Source organism: Protopterus annectens, chromosome 16.part0, assembly GCF_019279795.1.
Source record: "Protopterus annectens isolate FY-2018-M chromosome 16.part0, PAN1.0, whole genome shotgun sequence".
NCBI classification, from domain to species: domain Eukaryota; kingdom Metazoa; phylum Chordata; order Ceratodontiformes; family Protopteridae; genus Protopterus; species Protopterus annectens.
In genome coordinates, this window is record NC_056750.1 from 208,724,090 (window position 1) to 208,747,534 (window position 23,445).

At 37.3% G+C, this 23,445-nt stretch overlaps 1 protein-coding gene across 1 annotated transcript in view; it reads right to left on the reverse strand.

Annotated features, from left to right (window-relative positions):
• LOC122790998 (FH1/FH2 domain-containing protein 3-like) overlaps nt 1-23,445 on the reverse strand; it is a 283,141-nt gene that overhangs the window by 151,876 nt on the left and 107,820 nt on the right. Inside the window, exon 3 of the mRNA XM_044058739.1 lies at nt 19,770-19,952. Within this exon, the coding sequence (XP_043914674.1) occupies nt 19,770-19,952 (183 nt within the window). The remainder of the gene's footprint in view (nt 1-19,769; nt 19,953-23,445) is intronic.

Sequence of the window (23,445 nt, forward strand, 5' to 3'; positions counted from 1 at the left end):
TAGATGCATAAATGTAAGTTGTTTGACTCACATCAATACATTCAGTCACAGTAAAGCTCTATTAGCTAGGCATGTAGGCTTTTGGAATGAAGTGTGAACACAGGTGACAGATGTAGGTTTGTATTTAACTTATTCCTGTTTGTCTGTAGTAATAATCATGTATGCCCAGTACTGAGATTAGATCATCAATGACTGAATATGCAAAGTGTGATAGTGTATTATATGGCAGTGCTTGCTAAAATGTAATAATAACTGTCTTTTCAATGCTCTTTTGTTGTACATAGCACTCATTATATACCAAACTTAAACAATCCTTATGTTGCTATAATGCATCATCTTTTTCTGTTTGCAGCTGCTTAAGACTGAGTCAGGGATCAGGTCTTGTGCATAAAGCATACGTACAGGTTTGAGGACCAGCAGAGGGAGAGAGACTTGTGTTATTACTTTCCACATGTATGTCTCCAGAAATAGTTTTTACATATTTTAATCTTCAGTAGTGATGTGCAGGCATGCTAATGTTATGTCAGACTTCCCATAATGCATTTGCAAGATATGGGTAATACATAATGATTCATTGGGAATAACATTAATTCTTACAAAATTTTAAGTAGAATGTTATCTTATGTTTTATCAACATTTTTTTATTCCATGAGGATATATGCTGTTTGTTGTCAAAACCTAAATGAAATTTCTTCAACTGACATAAACTGATTTCAACTTTTAATGGTTTATATATAAGTTTGTACTGAAACTGCTGTTTGCATTACATTGGTGAATTGTAAGTTGTGCATAGGCTGCTTATTTTATTATTGAGTGGGTGTCTGCTGAGTCAACATTATTAATGTTGTTGGCAGACCTTTTTTGGTATGTACTTCTTGAGTCCAATCCTCTTACAACATTGTATAACCGCACTGTGGTAGTTTAGTAAACGTAACATTACATACCATTTTCTGTTATTGGTGTGCCACAATCCAGTATTAGTTTTAGAGTATGCCTGAGGTGTTGCATACTATATACATGACCATCGTTAGATTATTTTAACTGAGCAAGTACATTGGTAAGCATAACAAATGTAGGCGTGATAGTTACACATTTTTTGTGCGACAGTTATGTATGTGTATCGTATAATACACATAACTGTCACTGAGCTTGTGACTGTGTTCAGTTCGAAAGCTTTCAAATTCCATTCTGATTATATAACATTGTGATGTCACCAACTAATCATGTTGCATTTCTCATCTCATTACTATAAACATTTTAAGTGTATCAAGGATTGTTAATCTTACAATATATTTTTAACGGGTTCCTATTAAGGGATCAAAGATGCATTCTTTCGAATGTGCCTTAATCGAACGTAGAACGAAAAGGCAAAATAGCAAAGCGGCTTTTAACAAATTCTTTCCCTGGGAAAGAATTTGCTTGGCCGCTTCCATTACTTTGCTGCACTGTAGTGCGATCTCAGACTTGGTATATTTAAGTAGGGGTTTATGTTGTTTTAAAGTTTTTTTTTGTTTTGTTTTGGAATAGTGATTTTTTTCTCCTGGGAAAAAAAAAATCGCTGTTCTGAGTGTTTGGGATTGTAAGCTTTCACTTACATAGGGTCGATAAATCAGCATTTGCTGATTTAATATAGACCCTTTTTAACACAAATATTTTAACTGTGATATGTAAACATGACACATTAGTCGCACATAATGATAAGTTATGATGGAAATGTAAAAGTTATATTGACACCTGAATATAAATGTTTGAGACACACATTCAATAACATATAGGGGCACTCCATATTCCTAAGGTGTTTCTCTCAGAGTTTGTGACTGATTTTGGTGTAAGGCCTCTCTGGCAATATAAGGTCTTTTGTCAGGGTTAATTTGAACTGGACCAGGTTTTTTGGAATAAACTCTCATGCTAATGTTCCTGCTAGAGTGGCATGGCATACTTGTCTTGAAACTGATATATATATATATATATATATATATATATATATATATATATATACATACATATATATATACATACATACATATATATATATATATATATATATATATATATATATATATATATATATATATATATATATATATATATATATATATATATATATATATATATATATATATATAAATGTGTGTATATGTATGTATGTATGCTGTGCACGTGTATTTTGCATGCATACTGAAGGATTATACATCAGTAAATGTACAAATAATCACAAAAGTATGTCTGATAAACTGAGTAGTGCAAGCCATGTAACGTACTGTAGTAACTTAATGTCAACATATGATGGGAACATTGACCCATTCGAGGCCTTCTGTTTATATCATCCATATATGAATATTATGACATTTAGAACGTTGCATGATTGTGACATTATACTTGTCATAATTAACACCTTTTTATCTTTTGTTATGCAACACATAACTAAACATGAACTTTCATACAATTAAAGCAAGATGATTATCAGTTGAACACTAAAGTAGGACGTATGACAGCCGTTTTAATGGCATTTACACAAGGGCAGCCTCTCACAGCCAAATTATTAGATAATTTTAAAATTACTATCACAGATAAATTAATGGAACAAAGTGATCATTTTAGACTTGCATTTCAAATCATATATAAAAAAACAGACAGAGACATGGGAAAAAGAGACATACAAAAACAGTTAATACATTGCTTCTTAGAACAAGTCAAAGGGGTTCCAGGGGATATTAAATGTATCTATGAAGAAAATTCTGATACCCTCACTGATTTGGTACAAAAACTAAGGGGACGGACTATGGCCGATGATGGGACTTTATACTCACACCATATCTTTGCATGTGAAGATAATAGTGAGCCATTTGAAGTAATTGGTGAAGTCAAAAACAGGGGAAGGCAAAGATGGTGTGACCAACCACCAGCTGAAAGAGCTGTGTCAGCACCACCAGCTCCTGCCTCTATGCTTGTAGTACCAGGATCAAGCACAGGTAATGAGCAAAAGGCACCAACATGCTTCTTTTGTAAAAAATAGGACACGTTAAGCAAAATTGTGATCATTACAAAGCCTGGCAAAAGAAGGAAGAACAGGGAGTGTTTCCAAAAAGAGAGCAAACAAATTTACAAGAAAAGTCAGAAAAGCAGGATCATGTACAAAAACCTTACAATATTAGTAAAAACAGTTATAAGAGCCATCAATATACAGGAAAAGGGAAAGTATGCCCGGTAGATTTTCAAACAGTTTCACCTGTAAATCCGAAACATTTGATAGAACAGGCAGAAGGAATAGCTAGGCAACAGTTAAAAAAAGAGATTGAAAAACCTAAATATGTAGATCATTCAGACACAGAAGAAGATGGCAAACAAAAACATGAGGTGTGTCATATTGCATTTGATAATAAAGGAGAGGATGAGTGGATTTCCTTACAATAGGGATGTGCCCCCCCCCTACTCTGGTATCTTTCCTGACTACCTTTAAAAAGGGTCGAGATGGACGACCACTGATTGATATTTCAGTAGAGGGGTCACTGTGGAAAAATGTCTTAATAGACACAGGAGCAGCAGTATCTGTCACAAACAGACAGTTACCAGTAAATCCTATAAAAAAGGTTTGCATTTCAGCATTTAATGGCACAGGATGCTATGCAGTGAGTAGCCAAAATGTGGACATAAAGTTTAGTCAAGAGGGACAAATATGGAAGGGTGCATTTTTAATGCATCCATCTTGCACAAATACCATTATTGGTATGGACATTCTAGGACCTTTAGGCATAGTAATTGATTTACCTAATGAAATTCTGTGGATGGGAGACAAACAACAAAGAGAGGAAGAGCAAAATACAGGTTGCTATGCAATCTCTCTACCTGACAAACCTGAAAAACCTACAGGCTATATAAATACAGACAGTGAGGATGTATGGAAGCATTTACAACAGCAATTCCCAAATCTATGGTCCAAGGGTCCCAGTGATTGTGGGAAACTAGAAAGCCCAGTAGGAATAGGAAGTGATCAGGACTATATACCACCTTTTCAAAAACAATATCCTATTCCTAGGGAAGCAGAAGAACATATGGAAAAATGTATTGCAGAATGGGAAAGAGAAGGGATTATACAAAAGGCAACAGTCCTACAAATTCACCAATCTGGCCAGTTAAGAAAAAGATGGTAGTTATCGTCTTGTTATTGATTCTGAAAGGTTAATCAATGTACCACTCCTAGAGCACACTTGATTCCAGGAGTCCCAGAGTTGGCTGCACATATTAAGCCACAAAGTAAGTGGTTTACAGTAATAGATTTAGCAAATGTTTTTTTTGCAGTGCCACTCAGGAAAAAAGATTGGCCAAGATTTGCCTTTACATTTAAAAATCAGCAATATGTTATGACAAGGTTACCACAAGGGTTTCAAAACAGTCCAGTTATTTTTCATCAGACAGTAGGATCCATTCTACAACATTTGGAAAAGGATGATTCAGTAATACATTACATTGATGATATTTTAATTCAGTCAGAAACAGTAGAGGAGCATGTATGGCTTCTTAAGAGAGTTTTTCATACTCTACAGCAAGCAGGGTTTAAGGTTAAAAGTGAAAAAATTCAGTTTATGACACAAAAAAGTTAAGTTTCTAGGTACTATTATAAAACCAACAGGAAGATCTCCTTGCCCTGTACGTGTACAAGGCATTTTACAAATGGAAAAGCCACTGACTATAGCAGACTTACATAAATTCATGGGAATCATGAATTACAATAGGAAATTTATAGAGGATTATGCAGCCGTGGCTGCTCCCCTATACAAAATGTTACATGAACAAAAGAACTCCACCTTTTTAGAGTGGGGATCTCATGAAGAGGAGGCATTTTCACAGATAAAAATAAAACTAGCACAAGCTACAGAACTAATAGCGCCCACTCCAAGGTTACCATTTGTGTTACAAGCAGCAGCAGGAAAAAACACTGTCTGTGGTACTACTACAGGAATGGCCACATGGTAGTGACAACAGAATGGAAAAACATTACGCCCAGTCACTTTCTTTAGCAGAAAGATGACTCCAGTGGAATTGGGTTACCATCCATGTATACAGCAGTTATTAGCCATTTACTGGGGTATTAAACAAACTGAATATTTGACCGTATTTTCCAGCATTATAGTACAACGCCACATCAAGCTGTAAAAGCTTTGATAGACAGTTTTGAAATGAATAAAATTACAGATGGTATTAGTCAGGCAGTCTTTGCAAAATGGATGGCATTTTTGGAATGAAAACTGTTACTATACAGACAGGGGATAAATACCATTTGTCAAACCATATGGGATATGAAGGAAAACAGCATAACTGTTTAGAAAAGATAATGTCACCTGAGGTGCAATTTTTAGCATCTGATTTTGATCACTTTAAGCCATCCATCTTTGTGGATGGAGCACGATATTGGGACCAAGGCAGATACTGGACAGGATTTGCCATAGTTCCAGAGAATCCACAATTGGGTTCTCCTGAACTAATCAAGTTACCAGGGCATATGTCAGCTCAAAGAGCTGAACTGGAGGCAGTATTGTATGTGCTAAAGTATTACAATCCTATTAACATTTTTTCAGATAGTGCTTATGTAGTAAATTCTTTAAGACTGCATATGGAAACCTGGGTAAGACGAGGATTTGTGGATAGTGTAGGTAAACCATTACGGCATGCTGAAGTATTAAAAGACATATATAAAGTTATAACAATGTCAAAACAACAAGGACAGTATAGCATCTTAAAAGTAAAAGCACATCAAAAGCCAACCAGTGAAACTTACAGATTAAATGTGTTAGCTGATACCTTGGCCAAACAAGCAGCACAAAATGGAAAAGAACTTCCAGAATATGAGTATGCCAATGTAGAAGTTAGTGCCTTAAAAGAGCTAGATAAAGAGTCAATAGAGAAAGACCTTGTAAATATACAAAAACAACAGGGCTTAAAAGAAGAAACTGATCAGTGCAGATTGGCAGGTATACCACCAAAGGAGTACTATGCATACACAACCTCCAAAGGGTTACAGTTGCCATATGTACCATTTCAGTTGGCACGCCAGTTGGTCAAGTTAAATCACCAAATACTGGGCCATATAGGAACTGATAAGTTATGGGCAGTTGTAAAAGAAAAGTATTGGAACCCAAATTTAAAAAAGGTCTGCAAAATGATTATAGAAGAATGTTTAATCTGTCTTCAGGTAAATGCTAAAAGCAAAAGGCCTCAGTTACATCGAGTACAGCCAGCGGATGGGCCATGGTATGCAGTTCAAATAGATTATGCAGGTCCATTACCAACAACAAAGGGAGGTTACAGATATCTACTAGTAGTAGTGGACGTCTTTTCAAAATGGGTAGAAGCAATTCCTACCAAAACCATGACAGCAAAGGCAACAGCAGAAGCCTTATGGAAAAATATTTTCTGTCATTGGGGATGGCCACGGGTTATAGAGTCAGACAATGGCCCACAGTTTGTTAGTGATCTCATTAAACAAATGTGTAATTTGTTAGGCATACAGCAAAGGTTTCATGTACCATACCATCCACAATCTAATGGCATTGTAGAACATATGTATCGGACGTTAAAAGAACGTCTAAAAAAGGCATGCTTGGAAAAGGGCAATACATGGGTACATCATCTGCCTGGTATTTTAATGGGTATTCAAGCAACACCAAACAGCAAAACAGGTATCTCCCCATATGAAATAATGACAGGCCGCAAAATGCCCATACAATTACCATTTGATCCAGATTTACCTAATGGTAGGCCCATGCTAGAAATTAGCAAACATCAGGAATGGCTAAAACAACTTACTAGTATATGTGACTATAATGCAAGGGAGCAAGCTTCCATCTATGGAAAAAGGTGCCAATAATACCAGCTGAAGAAAACCTTCCCTGTGGAACCAAAGTATTGGTAAAAACATTCCAAATGGAAGGACCATGGGCTAGCAATTGGCAAGGCCCTTTTGAAGTAGTGGAACAAATTGGACCATTAGTGTACAAAATCAAAGGAAAAAAAAAAACAGAACAATGTTGGTACATAAAGATCAACTAAGAATGATAAAAATAGTGAACAATGTAAATCTGATTAAATGTATTCTTTTGTAGGTTTCCAACAGAGAAAACCCTAATGAAATTGACATGGTTTAAAGTGCATCCTTTTGGAAATCCAGTTTCGGATGACCAAAGGCAAAATGATTCAACAATGGAATTTCTATTTAAAGGATGTTTTTTAAATTGATAATAGCTATTATACTAACTATTATTGTATTGCTTAGTATTAAATTATACTTACAACCTGTTAATCAAACTGTAAAGTTACATAAGAGAGAGAGTAAAGAAATGTGGAAAATGAACAAGACTGGTCACCATCTTTTAACACTTTCTTAGCAAGACAATGTTGGTATGCAAAAGCATGAATGTTTCTAATTGTTGGGTATGTAGTTTAATACCAAAAATAACAGGGTAATGCCTCTAATACCTATTCCACTAAATTCTCTTAGTAGTTGGAGAGTATTAATAAATGAAACAGGAGATCAAGTTATAAATGTACAATTACGTAAAGCAAGAGTACAGCTATCTGCTATAGTACAGGGGATCACATGTTTTCAACAAAATGGAACTGTTCCAGTGGGTAATAGCAATTGTATTCAAACAATTGAAATGATAAATTTTCACAACCACATACCAGTACGTGGAGTATTTTCACATGGTTTTCCTATTTTAATACCAATTAAGGGTCAGTTAATATTAAGTGACACAGCAGTATTTCACTTTTCACAAAATGACAAAATGACTGTAAAACTAATATTACATGTTGGAGAAGTAAAACAGATAAAAACTTTACAGTTGTACATGATAAAACTCCTACTATGGGGCAAGTAAATGGCAGTCTGGTAAATAGCAGTGTTGCTCTATCAGATGGGTTATATTACATCTGTGGTAAATATGCTTATAAATGGTTACCAAAGGGATGGGATGGCACCTGTTATATAGGATTAGTGGTACCAGCAATGCATCATGTAAAAGAGTTACCAAAAGGAAACATTAGGAATACAAAAAAAGAAAAGGGATATATTACCTGTAATTGAAAGTCCAGAAAATCCAGTAGACACCTTAGATACATCACGTATATATCATCAAAATTTTGATTATATTAAATTAAAAGATATGGATTTAGGAGATGATGTAATCTCTGGAGCAGGTATTTTCCCTTGGTACGGGGCTGCAAAAGCCATCTGGGAACTGAGAAAACTATCTAAACTAGTTGAGGTATTGGCAAATGCCACTTTCAATGCAGTCCTTGACATTACTGTCGAAATGACAGCAATACGAACTATGGTTTTACAAAATCGAATGGCATTAGATTACATATTAGCATCACAAGGGGGTACATGTGCTTTAATAGGAGAACAGTGTTGTACATTTATTCCAGACAAAACAGAATCTGTAAAAGCACATTTAGAAGTGATTGCACAAGTGTCTCAACATACTAGAAAAACTGGAATGATGACTGGAGTGAATGGTTTAGTAATCTATTTACAGGATGGACAGGAAAAATCACTGTATTTTTAATTTCTTTTATTGTTATTGTAATGCTTGGTTGCATATTATTTACATGTATTAAAGTCTGCTTAGCAAAAGCTAGTCAAGTTACTGTTGTTAATTGTCATAGTGAAAAGTATTACCAAATAATGCTGAATTTATTTCTCTAGTTTAAAATAAAAAGACGGAATTGTTAGAGTGTGCTCAACAATATACTAAGGTTGAAAGTAATTTTGCTGCAATTATGCAACATAAATAATGTATAAGATAAAGCTTGCTTAAATGTAGAAATAGAGTTTAGTAATATGTAATCAGCATCCATACTAAATTACCATGGCTTGGAAAAGGAATCTGCTGAATGGACATTTTTCCCCTTACAGACTCAAAACAGGATGTATGCAAGAGCAAAAATACAAAATCTGCTTTTAAAGAATGGACACTTTTCCCTTACAGACTCAAAACAGGATGTATGCAAGAGCAAAAATACAAAATCTGCTTTTAAAGAATGGACACTTTTCCCTTACTGACTCAAAACGGGATGTATGCAAGAACAAAAATGCAAAATCTGCTTTTTAAGAACAATGACATGTTATTATGCATGGAAAAACAGGATGGCACAAGATACAAAGATCCAAATAAAATACAGGATGTTCACACTGTCATAAAAGCTGATCTCTGACAATGTGTTTTCTCAAAAATATGTTTTTCTTCATAAAAAACAGGATATGCTTATCAGCATTGACATAAGAACACATGTTTCTATACACAGATTCAAATAGAATACAGGACAATGTGTTTTCTCAAAAATATGTTTTTCTTCATAAAAAACAGGATATGCTTATCAGCATTGACATAAGAACACATGTTTCTATACACAGATTCAAATAGAATACAGGACAATGTGTTTCCTCAAAAATATGTTTTCTACATGGACATCAGGACACTGTTACAGGATATTCACACTGTCAGAAAAGCTGGTCTCTTACAAGACATTGTTAAACAAGGAAGTTTAGTATTGTTTCTACAGGATAAGCAATTCTCCAAAATATGTTTATACATGACTAAAAAGAGTATATAAAGAGCTGTATAAATCCAGTTGTTTAGGGATATGGTAGGAACACATTTGGTGTTCTGAGGTAAATGTTATATCTCTCACATCATCTGTACTATATGAGAAGTAAAGTTGGAACAGTACTTTTAAGCTGCAACGTGGTTTCGTTTGATTTATTATAAAAAGTTATTTGTTACTGCTCTTTAAAGTTGATGCTGCAAAGTATATTCTCTCATCAGTGTATATTCTGCAAGTTTCTGTATGCAACAGACTGTGAATGCAAATATAATCAGACTTTGAATTTTAGCAGAATCCAGCCAGCAAGACTGAGTATCATAAGAACACTGCAAATCCATCACACCAAGCAGTAAGCAGCTCCATGTAATTTTTTCATACTGTACTATGGTAAATGTTACACATGTCCTGTTTCATAAATTTTGATGTTCTTAATTGCATATCATATAATCTCTTCACAGATATGTTGGTACACATCTGACATTACTGTAATAGTTGTTTCAGATGTCTGCTATGTGACACGTCAGTGCATAGTGTGAAGCAGTAGAAAGATGTGGAGATATAAGATGAATAGCCATGTGCATTACATCCACATATATATCACTATTCTGAGTGACCTGACTTGCCATGTGCATTACATCCACATATATATCACTATTGTGAGAGTGACCTGACTTGCCATGTGTATTACATCCACATATATATCACTATTATGACAGTGGCCTCCATTCCAGGCCCTTCATAGTGCTGCAGTAGCATTTATTGTGCATTGTATAACCTCTAGTTTGTAATACTATACATACGCATATGACTACAGTCATGTATTGTAACAGACCTTTTATAGCAATACATTGTACAGTGTCATACAATGTATATGATACCTGCCTCTGTACATACGTAATAAAAAATGTATTTTAACTAACATATACATTTATGTACATGCCTTATCAATTATTGTGTTTTATTTCAGATATGTTTGGCATATGACTGGGATGTATATTTCACATCTTTTTTTGTAATTTAGTGCGGATTGGATGGATGTCTGACATTAGATATGGTGTTATAGTTAGATAACTCCTGAAAACCAAGGTGGAATCCTTCAAAGCCCCTGGGCCTGTGGAAAATACGGCCCAGACCGCAGAATCCTTTATAAACGCATTCTATGAACACCTTCAGGAATGCATGGATCATGCGATCCCAAATAAAACCAAGACCCAATCCTCCAAAGGTAGACGTCCTGTCTGGTGGACCCCAGCCATAAACAAACTATACAATAGAAGGAGGAAGCTACTAAATGATAAAGCAAAATTCCAAAAAGGGAAGGCATCTCTGATCAGTATTAGCAAAAAACTACGGGTACTCATAAAATCTTCTAAGGCCAGCTTCGAGAGAAAAATTGCACAGGACACTAAGGATAATCACAAGGCTTTCTTTAGTTATGTTAGGAACCTGGGTGGTAATTCCCAGATATGCTCAGAATTAGTCCAAAATGACAAAAATACACCGAACCCACAGACATTGCCAACATCCTAGCTGACAGGTTCAGCGCAAACTTCTCCCCACCAAAAGGGCAAATATCTATCCCGGCAGAGTGCTGCCCCCCTGACATCTCAGATGCTCAGGTAAGAGCCGCCCTCTCCAAAGCAAAAAACACAGCATCAATGGGACCAGACGGTGTCCCGGGCTGCGTCCTACTTGAACTCCAAGAAGAGCTAAACCCAAACATAAAACTACTGTTCAATCTCAGCCTTACTTCAGGATATGTACCCAAAGAGTGGCGTACAGCAACAGTGGTCCCTCTCCACAAAGGTGGTGCCTCAACGGATCCTGGAAACTATCGCCCCATAAGCCTGACTAGCTTGGTCTGCAAAGCTATGGAAAGGATCATCATGGACCTCATAAATAAAGATATTGGGGACCTACAGACACTGGATCCTACCCAGTTCAGCTTTGTTAAGGGCAGATCCTGCCTCTTAAACCTGGTTGATTTCTTTGAAACGGTCACCAAGGCCATTGACGAGGGGAAGGTGGTCCACACAGCCTACCTGGACCTTGCGAAAGCCTTCGATACAATACCCCACTCGGGCATTATAGATAAGCTCACCAGCTTAAATATAAACCCCTGTGTCACTAGATGGGTTGCAAACAGGCTCAAGGACAGAACCCACATGGTTAGAATTGCTGGAGCCATTGTCAGACTCCAAACCAGTTACAAGTGGCGTATGGGTTTGATGTCATGCAGGATAAGGTGAGAAGATGCTTTCAGATCGACAGATGTCACAAAGAAGTATCATAAGTAGGCTCTAATTATGAGGATGGTATACTAATCCTACTATTTGGTGACATGTTTCCTTTTTTGTTATTATTTTTGTTTCTATATTTTGATTTATCTGAGCACTGTCATTAGATACATTTATAATATTTTGTTATAGCATTCCTTTTCTATGATCAAGGTGAATTTGGTCAGAAAATGGCTGTCTGAATCCTGTCTGCAAAATACTTCAGTCCCAAAAGGCTGACTAAGACTTGGAAGAGACCACCAAGGCCCCATACTTGTGTCTCTCAATACATCCTCAACCAAACATATGCAAATCCTATGTTGGATTGTAGCACGTCTGATTAGGCTATACATATGGTGTGCTTCAAGAGATCAAGGATTTTGTGAAAAGAATTTTATGCATTACTCAGCTGTCAAGTTTACTTCATTCTTTCATCAAGTTCCTCCTATTAACTTAAGATAACCCCCATAAGACATTGAAAATGTACTTACTGGAGTTCAAGGTGAGAGACTGCATAAAAAAAGGATTATGCACTTCAGAAAGTAGATGAAAATGCATTCACGAGGAACTTCTCAGTTGGCTTTACAGACACAAGGCTATGAGTAGGAGTTGATAAGCCTTGTGGGACCTCTCTTGTTCGGTATATATTTCTCGGAGGTACAGGCCAACACTGAAGGACTGTGGCTGACCAAGTTAGCAGATGACTGCAAACTGGGTGCCATAATCGACTCTCCAGCTGACACAAGCATCCTCCAAAAGGGCCTCATAGAAACAGACAACTGGTGCCAGAGCCATGGCCTCAAGCTAAAAGCCAAAAAGTGTATAGTCATCCCCTTTGGCAAAAACAAAGTACCCACAAATTGCCACATAGGTGGTAATCCATTAAGTACAGAAGAAGTAATTAGGGACCTGGGGACCCAAGTTGATAGCAATCTCTCATTTGACAACCATGTGGCCAAAGTGTTTAGAAAAACATTTTATATAGCCCACCTAATCATGAAGGGATTCACATCTAGATCAGGGGAGGTCAACGTGCCTCTTTACTCATCCCTCATTAGGCCCATAATTGAGTACAATGCCCCTTTTGGGATGTACCTTACCAGACACCTGCAGCAACTGGAAAGACCCCAAAAGTACCTCACGAAGATGATCAAAGGGCTCAAACAGATGCCATATGCTGCCCGGTTAAAGAAACTCCAGCTCTACTCAGTGGCATACCGCCTTTTCAGAGGCGATCTGTGCCTGACATATAAAGCCATGTCCAACCCGGAATTAATGGACATGCTGCACCTCAGAAAATCCAAATCCCATCGAGCTACATGCTTGAGAGACTTGAACCTCAGCACTGAAATAAATAGGACATGCTGGAGGGACAGATTCATAACCCAGAGGCTCCCTTCACTCTGGAATAAAATCCCAGTCCAGGTTAGGCAGAGTCCCTCATTGACTCTCTTCAAGAGGAATCTTGATGAGTGGATGGGAGATCATAGGTTTACCCTGGGTATCACTTCTGTGTCACTGTTAGACAGAGGCACAGTATACTAACCTCAAAAAAGGGCATAGCAAAATTAATTTAAAATGGGTGGCGAAAGCCAAACACATTCTGGTTAGGCTTATAAATGCCCTAGGGCAGATAGCCTAGTATGAACCTATGAACCTATAAGGTCAAGCCATAGTGTAACATGACATACATAACAGTTACAACATGTAAACCTGGGCAAGTTTTTGTATGAATTTTCATTTAATTGATTCTAGGTTAATACCTGTTATGTATGTATAATGTTTTGTTCCTGTGTTGAAATTTGACAAAGTGTGGGACCAGTACTGGCTCACCAACTGAACAACGATGATGTGCCTTACCACTGCCAGCTGAGTTGGACTCTGAGGACCAGGATGGAGACCATGATGGGGACAAAGATGGTGACAACAGACCGGGATCTGCACATGCCATTGTTCCTGCGGCTCAGCATAGAAGACACCCATGACCATGTCAGGCAGACAATTTTGGGACCAGATTTGAGAAGTAATGACAGACATCTTCCAGATGCAGCTGAGGGACCTGATGGGTAACTTCTTTCAGGATATGGCATGGGCCATGAAACACTGCTTCCTGGAGATTGATACAGAGATCTTTCATGATTTTCAACTCCATCAGGGTGGTCCCTCAGAAATGTAAGTATTATCTGTGTGATCAACTTTTATTATACTACCACTATGGTGTTTTCCATATTTAAAATGTTAATGCTTATGCACAATTGTGCAGACATCACATATTGGTGTCATGCTTTTTTGACATATGTCATAATTGTATCTTTAAGATTTTTCCCAGTTAGTAGGTTGCCACAGTGGATCTGTGGTCCGCTTATGATTGGCAGTGGATTTTTACAGTGTCGAGTTGCCAGCCTGGCGCCCAACCTTCAGAGAAGGCATAAATGCATTCACACACCTACCTGCATGTCTTTTTAATGTGCCGTCACTCACGGGAAGGACATGCAGACTCCACACAGAAAGCACTCCAGTCGAGAATTGAACTAGACAGCCTCTTGCTGTAATGCGACAATGCTAACCGCTGCACCACCGCGGCAAGCCCATGACATATGTCATAATATGCACTTTAAATACCAGGTCATATGTGCCTTCATGTTGCTGCTGCAGTGTGACACACACCAAATGACACTTGTTTTCATTATTATTTACATGATCCTCACATGCTGTCCTCCTTACAGCATATATTGCCCCATATGGCAGGAGTGCTACACCTTCATTGTGTGTGTGAGTGTGTGGTGTGCATGTGTGTGTGTGTGTGTGTGTGTGTGTGTGTGTGTGTGTGTATATATATATATATATATATATATATATATATATATAATATATACATACATACATACACACACATACTCCTATGTATGCAGTGCAGCAAAATATTCCTGTATGTGACAGATATGACTTTTGTAGTTAACTTAATGTGAATGTGCCACATTTGTTCTGCATGTGTTGTTCCTGTATATACTTAGGATAGATGACAGCAACTCGCATACTACACTGTTCCCTTACTTCTCACACAGCACAGTGAGGTTAGTCAAGTGTGTTCATTTGCACGTTATCCATGTGTAAGTATTGCATCCATTTGTGTATTGAATGTTGCTGTCTTATGTCTGTTCAACAACATAACATGGCATTGATTTTAAAACTTATGTAACATTGCTGAATCATACTGCCACACTGGCACAATAACATTGTGTGTGCCATGTACTGGCAATTATTGTGCTATGTGGTTTTAAAGTACTGTGGCGAGTACATATGAATAGCAATCCTTCATGTACTGCATTGATATTCACTAGTCCATACATTCGGTAATGGACTAGTGAATAGCAATCCTTCATGTACTGCATTGATATTCACTAGTCCATACATTCGGTAATGGACTAGTGAATAGCAATCCTTCATGTACTGCATTGATATTCACTAGTCCATTACCAAATGTATGGAGTTATGCTTTGTTTAGCATTATTCCTGACTTACCTTTTTGCCTGTATCTTGCTTATGGCACTAACAAGTCTTATATCAGGACATGTATACATGGGATAGCATACATAGCCATTTGTATGCGTTTATACTACATATGCACTGATTTACATGGATGGACTTGTGTATGGCCATAATATGATCAACATGCAACCACCCTTGTAATATGTAACTGCTTACATGAAGTTATTCCATTTTGTTGCACTGTACATGTGTACACAGGGCTGTCCTTTGATCAGTCTTACACAAGTATGGTGATAGTTATACCAATAACAGTGATTGTCCCACCTTTTGTATTATGTTTGCATGGCAGTACATATGGGTATGTGATACTCAAACCTACTTTTCTCATGTAGCCATGTCATTTTCCATTTAACTGTTGCACATTACTGCATTGTTTGTCTATACAGACATGTTTATGGCCATCCTCAATGCACTATGCACATGTGTCAGATGTTGGCCAATTTTTTTTTCAGTGTACCTTATAAGGACTTGCACTGTTTCTTGTGTTGCGGACAGATGCATGTGTACTGTGTCTCCTTAGCTATGGTTGTACTGCTTTATTTTGTGCATACTTTCTCTTGCTGGTATTTCCTCACTGATGCAAGCCTATTTTGTCCATCTCCCTTTCTTTTTGTAGCTTTGACCTACTTGTTTCACATGTACATGGCATATATATGTTTACCTCCGTGTAACATATCATCGTTGTAATGTGGATGTACTTGTACAATATGACCTTATGCCACTATGAGGGTACCATACACATGCAAGGCATATGCACATATGGTGGTGGAAATTGAGTAGATTCCATCATTCTTTATGTTCTACTTGTATATTTTGCATTACCCAGGGATTTATATGCTTCCTGCCCATGCACAGGCTTGCATTCATTAGCTTTCAATAATCATATATGTATCACCATTTACTTCATATTCCTTATCATTGGCATGGGTATGTTTGATAAGCCTTCTTTCTTTTTGGCTTATGTAATGCCATTGCATGTCACACATCTACATTGTATAACTGAATACCAATATGTGTTGCCTCTAACATGGCTTGTGTCCTTGACATATGGATTCCATTTTTCCTTTGTTTCTGGTATATAAACTTATTTATTAGACAGCCAAATTAAAGTTTTGCAGCAGTATTGCTGTTTGGAACTATGCTTGTTTGTCAGTCTTTCACATGCAGGGCTGGTGGTTCTAGTCTGCCCATTGCTTGCCTGTTTCTGCATTTCTTTGCCTGCATTTGTTCATCCTTGTTGTTTGTCTTACACTTCCCCTGATGACAGCCTAGTTTATGATTCAATTCAATATCCATTGTCTACTACAATGACAGCAATCCCCATTTTGTATTCTCCAGCACACACCTACCATCTTTCATACTCATTCTGGTATTACTGTCACAGAATTTGCAACATATCAGTAATGATTTGTACATTGGTACATACATATTTTTGTGTTGCACTATGGCTAGTATGCATCCCTCCTGTTTGTTGTTTTTTCTTCACCTGTGTTATATAGTCTATATGTTTTCTGTTTGTGTACCTTACCTAACCTTTAAGTATATTTCCGACCTTTGCCTGTCATGTCTTGTGATATTTGTTATATGTTTGTACCTGCTGTTTTGTGAACCTCCTCTTCCAGTGTCTTTTCCATCTTTTTTATTCTCAAAAAAGGGGACTATTCCCACCAAAACACTTGCCCATGCCCCTCTGACTTTACCTCTGACCTTCCCATTCCATCATATCTCTTGCCTGCCCCTTTTCTTCATCCTCACCCACACCTGCTTTTTTGTCACCCTATTTCCTTGGGTGTGTGCATTACTTGTGTTTCCACGTGTCCCCCACCTATTGTTAGTTACTGTTAGCTATGGCAAAGTGGTTGAGGTTGTACTTCTGTTCAAATACTTTGCAATTGAGTACCTATAAACCATCTAAGTTCTTAATAGTAGCATTTACAATTGCATTGGATTAATTAATGTGTCTTAGATAAAACATAGCTTTATTTATGAGGAATTCTCCCATAACAGTTGGTGTAACTGAATTGTCATGCAAATATTTTTGTAATTCACCTTCTTGAATAGTCCAGTATACCTTGAAATTGAAAAATATACAATATAATGAATAGTTTTTGCAAATTCCATATTTAGACTGACTGCTAAGAGGTACAGGGAAAAATCCAGGACCAGAAGTTATATTTTTTAGTAATTATATTAAGAACATAGAAAAAAATCTGTCATAGACAATGAACTCTGTGAACTGAAAGAAAGAAAAAATAAAATAATCTTTATCTGGTAATGCATGTAAGAAAATGTCTGTAAGGCATTACCATCCATTATTTTGGGCATAGCTTTAGATATCAAATTAGGGATAGTTTTAATAGTTGTTTTTTTTCTAAGTGATAATTCTAAACTGCATTACAGCTACCAGCCATGACAAGGATTTCTAAATGTGTTTGTATGTATGGATTATGACTGATACACATCACGCTTTACATGTTGTTTAGAAATGTTTATTGCATGCAGTACTGGGGTCGGTGAAACAGTTATGCTAGTAGTTTAGTGGTGGTTACTGTCACCAACATCTCCCCCAACACACTTTGATACAAAAGCTTGGATATGTGGCACAATGTTTTTCATCATTAACAATACTTGAGCAACACTAGGAAAGTTAGCCTGACCCAACTGGTACAACAAATGACTCTGTGGTAGGGGGGCATCTTATCGATCATGATATTGTATTTTTCTTGCTATAGTAGATGAGAGTTAAAGGAGTAGTTTGAAAGTTCATTTGCAAATTTTGCTTTGGATCCATTAAGTTGTAGTTCTGTCTCTGCAGCAAAGTATGGGTTTGATGTCATGCAGGATAAGGTGAGAAGATGCTTTCAGATCGACTGATGTCACAAAGAAGTATCATAAGTAGGCTGTAATTATGAGGATGGTATACTAATCCTAATATTTGGTGACATGTTTCCTTTTTTGTTATTATTTTTGTTTCTATATTTTGATTTATCTGAGCACTGTCATTAGATACATTTATAATATTTTGTTATAGCATTCCTTTTCTATGATCAAGGTGAATTTGGTCAGAAAATGGCTGTCTGAATCCTGTCTGCAAAATACTTCAGTCCCAAAAGGCTGACTAAGACTTGGAAGATACCACCAAGGCCCCATACTTGTGTCTCTCAATACATCCTCAACCAAACATATGCAAATCCTATGTTGGATTGTAGCACGTCTGATTAGGCTATACATATGGTGTGCTTCAAGAGATCAAGGATTTTGTGAAAAGAATTTTATGCATTACTCAGCTGTCAAGTTTACTTCATTCTTTCATCAAGTTCCTCCTATTAACTTAAGATAACCCCCATAAGACATTGAAAATGTACTTACTGGAGTTCAATGTGAGAGACTGCATAAAAAAAGGATTCTGCACTTCAGAAAGTAGATGAAAATGTATTCACGAGGAACTTCTCAGTTGGCTTTACAGACACAAGGCTATGAGTAGGAGTTGATAAGCAAATTATGTTAGTCCTAAGAAGAGGAATTCTGTTTTCCTAAAATGGGAATGGAACTACATAAAAGAATGTATGATAATGCTAACACCACTGTCACTGACTGGGCATGTGATATGTGTCAAGGGGTCTACTTCATAACAGTGAAATTTCGTAACGTTGAATTTCATAACATTGAGACCATAACATCAAAAATTCAGAACACTGAAAACCCAAAACATTGAAAGTGTGCTTCATAACATTGAAAACTACATTGCACAAGTAAATAAGATCCTCTTCACCTACAACAACACCTAACTAACAAGCACACTTTTTACTACATATCTGCATGGGGGAAAACCCCCCTGCACCCTCCATTTTTAATTTCCTAACGTCAGTGTATGGTGATTGTGATACAGTGAGGTTGGGAAATTAACTTTTTTCCACTGTAGTGCGATCTTGGAGTTGGTATATTTAATTTACAGGGGGTGGGGGGGCAGAGCCCCCCACATGGGAGTGCAGGGGCCCTGCAGAAATGTAGTAGAAAGTGTGTTTTGTAGGCGTTGTTGTAGGTGGAGCGGATGTTATTTACATATGAATTGTAGTTTTCAATGTTATGAGTTTTCAATGTTTTGGGTTTTCAGTGTTTTGCGATTTAGATGTTTTGGTCTCAATGTTATGAAATTCAACGTTATGAAATTTCAATGTTAGGAAGTAGACCCATGTCAAGACCATGAAGTGGTAGATGGTAGAACTCAGGGGTAACAAGGAACCTTTGACAAAGCTGGGGGTTCTTTTATACATTTTGTATTATGCTTACCATTACCTCTTTGCACAAGAATAACTTTTTTGTGAAACATTAGCTTACCTTCTCCATACTATCATAATCCAGTTTAAAAGCCCAGAGATGAAGACGAGCAGACAGCTCATCGATAGAAGACATGGTCTGGAGAAATTGTTCAGCTGATGCAAGAGGCATCCCAGGGTTCTTCTTCTGAGCTTCCTTGATCTTCTGCAGCTCTTCTTCTGTTGGCATCAAGGAAAGAAGTTTCTGGAAAACACAAATATCCATAGTATATGATAAATGGTTATCCACCTTTCCAAAAACAAGTACTTAATACTACTTTAGGGATCCCTCATAAGAGTGTGGGATCTGAAGCAATGACTCCTTGAAGTTTGAAAACTAAACTGCCCTTGTGACAAAACACAGTGAATTCCAAACCTAACTGTTAGACTTCAGAGGGTTTTTCTGCATCCCCATTGTGAGGGTTGTGCCCTCCCATTTTAGCTACTTATACATACTAAGGCTGAGATCACTGTATGTTGGAGAAGAGAGACTTTTCCAAGATACAATAGTCTTGGTATTAGTATCTATTCCCTCAATCACACTTGCATTTTCACTATTTCAAGGATCGCAGATATTGTCCTTGGATTTTAATTGGTACCACTACTTTTGTTCTGTATAATAAGCAAAGCAAGCAATGCATTATGTTTCTTGGCAGTGTCAGTATCATGCAGAACTATACTTGCTTAATACTTCTCTGAAACAGTTACAATATTTCATTTGTATTTGATTATACCGCACAACTGTAAGCTTAAATTTTTATGTTTGCTGATTTTTCTGTTGTTAATTTTGCTTTGGTTTTTAACTACACTTATATTTTTGGTACCCAAGTTAGTCTAAAATGATCCTTGGGTAAGCACCCTACCCATATAAGCAAATGAAATAAACAGTGGTGGTGCTACAGGGGGACACACAGGGGGCATTTGCCCCACTATGAAACTGTGTGTGTCTCAGTGAGTGCCCCAGTCCCCAGAATACTACAAAAAAAAGGTAAAAGTATTTATTAAAAAAAAAAAAAAAAAGATTCCCGGCTGTTCCTGCTTCCTGACCATTGCAAGGGGGTTTCTTCTTCTTGCTGTTTCCTGATCTGCTCACTCAAGTGCAATCTTTTCCTGGTCACTTAGCTGACTGACAGCAAATATAGCTATCGTTTTTAGGAGAAGATGAGTGAACTGAAAATGGGAACTGAAAAGTATGTTTACTGGGTGAACTGAAAATGATCGGTGCACTCAACTACAATGGGCAGGAGAATTGAATGTAGTACCTTTACCGGGAGCGAAGTGCGCGTGCGTGCACGTGCATATGTGTGTGAGAGAGAGATTTCTCTCCCTGAAGACCAAGACCCAACTTAAGAAATCTTTCTCCAAGACATCCAAGTTACTGCTGGTACATCCAAGCTGTCCAGCATCACAGCTGGTGTGGTAGGTGGATGCCAGACATTAAAGTTTCATGACAGCAAATCCTAGAGGACGAAGACAGAACATTTTCTGGTTAAGTGACTTGCTCAGAGTCACACAGTAGTAGGAAAATGGAGAAAAAAAAGAATCAAACCCTGTACAGTTAGCTACAAGGGGGCAGCTCATTAAGAGTTTTGAGCCTTTCTCCTCCACACCAACTAACAGACATCCATTAAGTTATTTTTTTATGTGAAATCACTGAATTATGGTTAGCTAATATCAATCATTAGAGTTTCATAGCCCTCATTGTTCAGAAAAATGCATGTCCATGCAGCACCTGAAATTCTATTAACTTTTTTAAGTGAATCAGACTTGTCTAGCACTTAAGGCTCTGAGCTGTTAAATAACTGGCTCCTCTAGTCAAAAGTACAGGGTTAAATCATCTCACTTCCATTTCATGACTGTGTAACTGTGAGCAAATCACTCAGACAGTACTTCTGGATCACCCCTGAAAAGGAACATTTTGTCAATTTGGTTTACGTGGTTAACAAATAGATAAAAAATGTAGTATTTAAGATTTCACACAGAAGTGGTGCAGCAGATAGCACTGACACCTCACAGCAAGAGGCTTCCTGGTTTGATGCTTGGCTGGGGTGCCTTCTGTGTGGAGTCTGCACATCATCCCTGTGTTTGCATGGGTTTTCTGTTGGTGCTGGGGTTTCATCCCACATTCCAAAGACATGCAGTAGGTGGATTGGACACTCTAAATTGGCCATAGATGTATATAGTGTAGAACAACAACTGCTGCAGGGCAAGCCACCCGGCGCTGTCCTCCTTGGGTCTAGATGATTGTCACTGTTGAAGTGACACACCAATCCCATGTGCTGGAATGGGAAAAAGGGTTTGTGGGTGGATGGATTTAAGATTTGTCCCTTTTGGGCCTTTGTCCCCCCCCCCACCATTATGTTTGCTTTGCCCAGAATTATTGAACAAAGAATTTGAGAATTCTTTTGGTTTGTTCTTTGTAAAATATGTTTTCTGGAAAATTGTTGTGGATTGTGGTCACTAAATAAAAACATGGAATGTCAGTTTCAGATTTTGTGTCCTTCAAAAATGCTTGCTGATGCAACTTTCTAAGTACATAACAGAAATACTTAAAATCGGTTTCTCATTTTGGGGCATTTGCCTTTGATTCTTGAGCTGAGAGAGTGGGAAGTCTCAGGGGGTGCAGTGGGAATCAATATATGGTTCTCACAGCAGTGAGCTGAAATACACTTACTGGATATTTTGTATGTATTTGTTTGTTCATTTTAGTCCAAGAAAACATCTGACTGTACTGGTCATACAAAGGTCTGTAATTGATGGTCACATCTGTGTATGGGTGTTTGTGTGTTTTTCCTGCTCCCAGAGTAGTTATGGTGTAAAGGAAGAAATTAATAATACTAAACAAGAGCATCATCATATGAAATATGTTCTTTGGGTACAAGCTTTGGTTTCCTTATTTTGTTGACTATTAACAGTGTGTTTATTACTTGCCTGTGAAAACATTGGACAGCATGAAGTATATGAATTTAATGTTAAAATATTAGCTATGAATGGGTGTTTAATTTAACTTGTTTTTTGCCCACACACACAGGTGTGAAATGAACAGTGTTGGGCTACAACAGTTTATCTGGTACTTAATGCAGATGAGTAAGGCTATGAGCTATTAATGAGCTGCTTTCTTTAGTGCAGAGTTTGATTCCCTCAGCCTGCATTTGTCTAGAGTGAATCTGACCAAGTCATTTCATCAGTCAGTGCTCTGGGCTGCCCCTGAAAAGGGACACTTTTACCCAGCGGGCTGTCCCAAGCTGTTATCAAATGCATTACACTTTTGTCTTTTGAATTTCTGCACTCTTCAGATAGACACTTATAAGTGTTTCACTTATATACTTTTTGAATATGAATCCCAGCATGTTCCTAGTAGTCTAATGGAGTGCGAGATGCACTTTCAATAAATGTGTGTTTTACAGGAAGATACGTTTTCTGTTGCTTATGCTGTGTGTTTTCAATGCAAATGCATTTTGTTTTTTTCATTAAATGTCTGTCAGTGATTTTGGTGAAAAACTTTTAATAATAGTCTGAAATTAAATCTAAATCTATGTGATCATTGCAAAATTAAAGAAAAAATAGTATTGCACATTGACAAGTTTGAATCTCCCAAATGCAAACAACATACACATACTGGTCATACATGAACAGAATCTACTACTACACATAGCAACACACATATCAGTGTCTCAACAGTTAAGCCCCATAAGACA